Here is a 5,758-nt window from a genome sequence, read left to right as displayed (position 1 = left end):
GAATACGGTGATGACTGTGTGTCCTCAGGTTTAAATACCTACCCGCTCCAACCAGATGTACAACTGAGACAGTAGTTGGAACTGGTCTACCAAATCATTGTCTTCTCCAAGCTCACTGGTTCTATTTTCTCAACCCTTTCATTTCCTCATCACTGTGTTGAGTGCTTGTTCGTATCTGTGTTTGAAAACTTTGACTGAAGCCTTTCTCAATTTTCTTAGTTCAATTTTTTCATTCTATTTGTCTTCATTCTGTGTTACACCGTGCTATCCTGTGTTTACGCTTTCTGTACTGTGTGCTTGTTTTTCATTTCATCATAATGACTATGCTTGTGCTCTGTTATGTTTACTTTTGAGTACTTATTCCGCTGCTAGTAGTTCTTCGCTAAGAAATTTCCTCACCTGCAAATTCCTCAGTGAAGAATTCATAAAAATCGCCTATTCACCCCCCTCTAGTCGATATAACGCACTTTTAGGTAGAGTTATCGTTAACGGAATCACCTAAAAAGTCCCACATATGTCTCCGTTTCTTGGCGTCTTGATGCGTTTATCCTTCACTAGTAAGCGTGCACGTGCAACGCACGTCTCAAACATTGATCAATTGAGTTGACATGATATAAAATTAAAATAATTATTGGAAAATATACAAATCAAATGAGTACAAAAATCATAGTTGACATAATATATGTCAAATTTTACGTCTATATAAAAGATAATCACTAACATTCGAAAAACAATTAAAAACCACTTCACTTGAATTGTATTTCGATAAAGTAATTATTAACATACATAAAAAAAATATTTCTCTTACTTATATGCACCTCCGACCCGTTATGTTTGCGTCCTTGCTTACTGAGGTCGTCATTTTCATAGCAATGAACACAGCGAACATAATTCCTTTTTTGAGTCTATTTTGTGGAAATGAGACATATATTTCAAACAAAAATTATATATAATCATGTGTAATATATATAATTTTTTTGGCAGACTGCTGGATGCAAGGACGCAACCGTTTTGTGCGAAGGGGATTCACTCGTCTTCTAGATCAGCTCCTGTATTTCTTGAGAGGAGTGAGCCGCTTCCAGACCTACCTAGGCTCGTACGGGCATTCGCTTGTTGGGCCTGTTTGACACTTCTCTCGCCGGCATGCACAGTAGCCACACTTAGAAATAATAATCCCTCAAAAAAACTTAGAAATAATAAAGATGCGTTTCTCAAGAGAAAAGAAATAAAGAAGCATTAGTTATCAGAAAAAATCCAGTCCTCTCACCGCACAGCAGCCACTCTGCCCACCTCATAGCCTCGCACATGTCGCTTCTCCCTGCCGCCTCCTCTCCTCACCACGGCTCGCCCTCGGCATCCTCTCCCCACCACGGCTCGCCCCGCAGCCTCCACCTCCGATACGACCTCGCGCTGCCACCAACGCTTCCGGTCTCCCCTGTATCGACGCTGCCGCCGGTGTCCAACCTCAGCGACGACGCCAGCCTGCCCGACACAGCTCCTGGCCGCGGCGGCCTAGAACGCCGAGGTATAGAAGCCTGCTCCGGCTGCCAAGCTGCCGCCCAACCTGCTCAGGCTGGTAAGTCTTGGGCTTAGGTCTCACTTCCATATAGCAGAACAATTTATCTGAAGTACTAAGTTTATATGAAGAAAAGAAAGCTAGGGTTTGTTTGTTCAGTCCTCATGTGCTTTGTAGCCAAACTTTTCATTCTAGAAGCCTGCTAATCTGCTATATTGCTATGATGGAATTCTGTATCTGATTTGGATGAAACAAAACTCAAGAGTACTTATTACAAGCTAAATACTGAGTGAATTGCATTTTAACTGAAGCATTTTTCATACATTACTCAATGTTTGTCAATTGGGATGTACTCAATGTTTGTCCCTTCTCCACTGGACACCAACAGGGGGTTCCATATGATACAAGACTCAAAGGTCTAGATGATGACAGAGGAACCAAAGGTCTACCACAGGATGCTTCAAGGTCTCATTTTAAAAGGTCAACAGGTTGATGTTCTTTTTCATATCTCATCTTGTCGGTCTGATATTTGAAATATTACAGAATTATTGTTCAGATGCACCTGTTATCTAAATTAGTTCCTGCTGACACATTCAGGCAGTACAAGTTTCACAATAAATCTAATTCCACACATACAGCCAATTAAGTTGGCACTGACGTTCGATTAAGTTGATTCCAGTGTAACAATGAAAAACTTCTGGAGAACTCATACCTTACGGCTATTATAAATTTAGGTCATTACTTCAGAACGATATAATGAGAGAGAGGTCTAAATTTAGGTTATTAATACTTCATGAGGACCATATACCATTTAACAGTATTACTACTTTTTAGAAGATAATTTGTCGTGCTTCTAGTGAACTGGCAACCCCAGTTAAAATTTGAGGTCTATTAATTTAAGACATACAAAGAATTGAACATGTTTATTACTACTTTTTAGAAGATAATTTGTCGTGCTTCTAGTGAACTGGCAACCCCAGTTAAAATTTGAGGTCTATTAATTTAAGACATACAAAGAATTGAACATGTTAAACAAAATAATCAGAAGCAAAGGTTCGGTGGCTCATTGTATCAACCAATCCCGAATTACTGGCCAAAGGTTCTAGAATTTACATTATACAGAAGTAGTAAAAAAATGTTGTTTTAAATTGAGTTGTGTCTATAACACAATGATATTCGGAGGACCCAAACTTGGGTGCTTCCAATGCTATTACACACAAAGTTAAATGCATTGGCTTTAGAGATACCTCGACAGATGCCATTGGGTGGAGAAATTATTTTCGACAGGGCATGAAGAGGATTGTTTGATGGTCAACATTTGCAGGAGTAAGCTTGCTCAAGGATTAGTTTTCGCCTATTCTGAACATGGACTTTGTGGATGCAGAAGCTGCATGAATAGCATTTAACGTTAATCACAGAACGGCAGACAAAATTGTATAATATGCTGAAATCTAACAAAATCAATATTAAGAGCACTATGATTTAGACAACAATGTTACAGACACATGGATTACCCCTTTCAAGTAATCACAACCACGAAAGCGCACAGTCAAGGCCAGAAAAGGCGGGGTTCCACTTATTTTAAATCATAGGTTACTTCTGGCAAGGCTGGGTTTTGCTTACTTTATTAAATAATAGGTAACGAAAATGCACACGGCTGGGTTCTGCTTATTTTAGCGGCAATCGCTGTAAAGTGGCTTTCTAGTTGGATGTCTACAAAATCAAATATCATTCTAGAATTATTTTCTTTTGTTTCAGATGTCAACTATCAAGAATATAACCTCTGAACTATCCACTAAGTTGTTCAAAACTTGACTTAGAAACAGAGTAAAGTTCACATGGACAGTGATATTTTAGGCTGGCCACTACAAACCAAGAAAGCCTACTATAGAAAAGCAATACTAAGCATTTAGAGTAGTATATTCTGCTAGTTGATGCTTTGCTATATACTCCACATTGTTGTAGTAAACCAATTTTTTAGATAGATTACTTGCTGTTGTTTCAGAGGCAGTTGCAGTCCAGCTTAAGCTTTGTAGAGTCATAGCCTCACAGGTAACTCGGGATGGTTGTATTGCAAGCGTAGGATTAAAAAGGAAACCCCCAGATAATATATTCAGTGCCAAAAACATGACCCTTAGTTGCCAGAGTCAGCTTAAACTCATTCCATTGCTTTGAAAAACATGCATGCATGGTACCCTACCCAATACCAATTGGCAGGCCAACATATAAGAAGAAATTTTGCTTAATTGTATTGCAGATATTTAGAGAGGCATGTACTGAATTTCATTTGCACAAAATGAATTGTTGTAGATTGACAATTGTCATAGAGATTTTTTATAGTCATTCATTCAAATGGCCTAAAACTAACATAAAAATGTGGTAATTCATTGGCACAAATGGATTGCATACATTACTCTCAAGACTGCAATACAATAGCAATTGGCAGGCCAACATTCAGAGAAGCATGTACCAAACTTAGGTTGTAGAAATTCAGAGAAGCATCTGCTAGATTTAGCAAGTATAAATTCATAGAAGCATGAGTGGAGGAGCCGAGTCTACCTTTTCCTGGATGTTGTCTACCTTTTCCTATTATCAAATGGGATGTCACTTTTTTCTGTTAGGGGAAAAGACGTGCTCAGGGTCTTGTTGATCCAGAGCTTGTTGACTATCTGATTTCGATGCTACAAAAGATAGGCATATCCAAAATTTTGTTGCTAATTCTTTCGTTTACCCAAGCTGGATGTCAGTCCTCAGTTATGTGATTACTTATATATAACTGAACAGATTAGAGATATGTTCAGTGCCATGCATTCAGTTTCATGCAAATTTGTATTTCTGAATTTTGACCCAAATCTGCCATGAGGAATCTGCCCATGAACTTTGACTAACGCCCATCATTTTGGCCATTATTAATTTTGTTGTCGCAATTGCAGAATCTTCTAATTATGGTACTCTTAATAATTGAATATGTTCAGTGCCATGCATTCAGTTTCATGCAAATTTGTATTTCTGAATTTTGACCCAAATCTGCCATGAGGAATCTGCCCATGAACTTTGACTAATGCCCATCATTTTGGCCATTATTAATTTTGTTGTCGCAATTGCAGAATCTTCTAATTATGGTACTCGTAATAATTGAATATGTGGGGAGAGTTGGTGTTTCCCGTGAGCTAGCTTTCTACACCCAGCCGGCGGCTTGATGTTAAGGTAAAGAAAATCTTATCAAAGTTCGTACCTGATAAAAGTTCGCTGGCTTGGTGGCGAGGACCTCAACGTGGCGACGGCGGCAACCTGCGCTCGTATCCGTGGGTCAGCAGAGGAGAGCAGCAGGCGAGCAGCGGCCACGGTGCCCCGTGCTCACGTCCGTGGGGCAGCAGAGGTGGAGCGGACGGTGGTGCTGGAGACCCTCATTCACATCCATGAGGCGGCAGTGGAGAGCAGCAAGTGGCGGACGACGGCCTGTGCTCGCGTCCTTGGGACAGTAGAGAAGGAGCGAACGGCGGCGTCTGAGTCCTGTTTTTGCGTCCGTGCAGTAGCAGAAGAGGAGCAGACAGCGACATCGATCCGCGCTTGCGCCCATGGGGGAGCAGCCAGTAGGAGGAGCGGTGGGCGGTGGCGGCGATATGCGTTCACGTCCGTGGGGCATGAGGCAGGAGAGACAAAGTGTCAGAGAGAAGATTACGGGATAGAAATCCCTTATCCCTGCTAATTGAGGACGAGTGGGACGCGTTTGCTGGCAGAACATTTAATCTGAATCGTTCATTTGCGTGGTAGACTCTTGATGTAATATGGTCTGTTAGATGTGATTTAGTTGGATTAATCAAACGTCTTTAGTAATCCTGTGTACACTTTATGGTGTGTCTGTAGGGGAATTCATGTTTGGTCTTTTAATAGTAGTATAGATATAGAAGAGGACCGATGACCAGACCACCAGATGGTGCCTATGGGATTGAGACCTGAAAAGGAAACAAGTAAAAGTGAAATCATGTGTGTATCTGATGTCGGTTGAGCCGTACTATGGACCACATGCTAGCTATGCCTCCATCGATGCCCATGCGATTTTGAGTGCGTAGTTATGCACGCGCGGTACGAATGCCATCACTTGATCGGGACTGAGAAGGAGACCAGATTGCTAGTCAAGCTCCTGACGAGCCGAGCTCTCCTGTTGCAGAGTAGTTCGGACCCTCTTAACGGTGTCCGTGGGCTCGGCAGTTGAATTAAGGTTCTGCTTCAGAAGGCCGC

At 41.2% G+C, this 5,758-nt stretch overlaps 1 protein-coding gene across 1 annotated transcript; it reads left to right on the top strand.

Annotated features, from left to right (window-relative positions):
• Positions 1–1,033: 1,033 nt before the first annotated feature.
• On the top strand, positions 1,034–5,510 carry LOC125553342 (uncharacterized). Its single transcript, XM_087516601.1, has 2 exons — positions 1,034–1,572; positions 1,905–5,510. The coding sequence occupies exons 1-2, from the start codon at positions 1,306–1,308 to the stop codon at positions 2,007–2,009; spliced, it is 372 nt and encodes a 123-aa protein (XP_087372727.1). The 5' UTR covers positions 1,034–1,305; the 3' UTR covers positions 2,010–5,510.
• The last annotated feature ends 248 nt before the right edge of the window (positions 5,511–5,758 follow it).

This window comes from Triticum urartu, chromosome 1A (assembly GCF_056163025.1).
Source record: "Triticum urartu cultivar PI428250 chromosome 1A, HENAU_Tu73, whole genome shotgun sequence".
Taxonomy (NCBI): Eukaryota; Viridiplantae; Streptophyta; class Magnoliopsida; order Poales; family Poaceae; genus Triticum; species Triticum urartu.
This window is presented reverse-complemented; position numbering and strand designations above follow the sequence as displayed.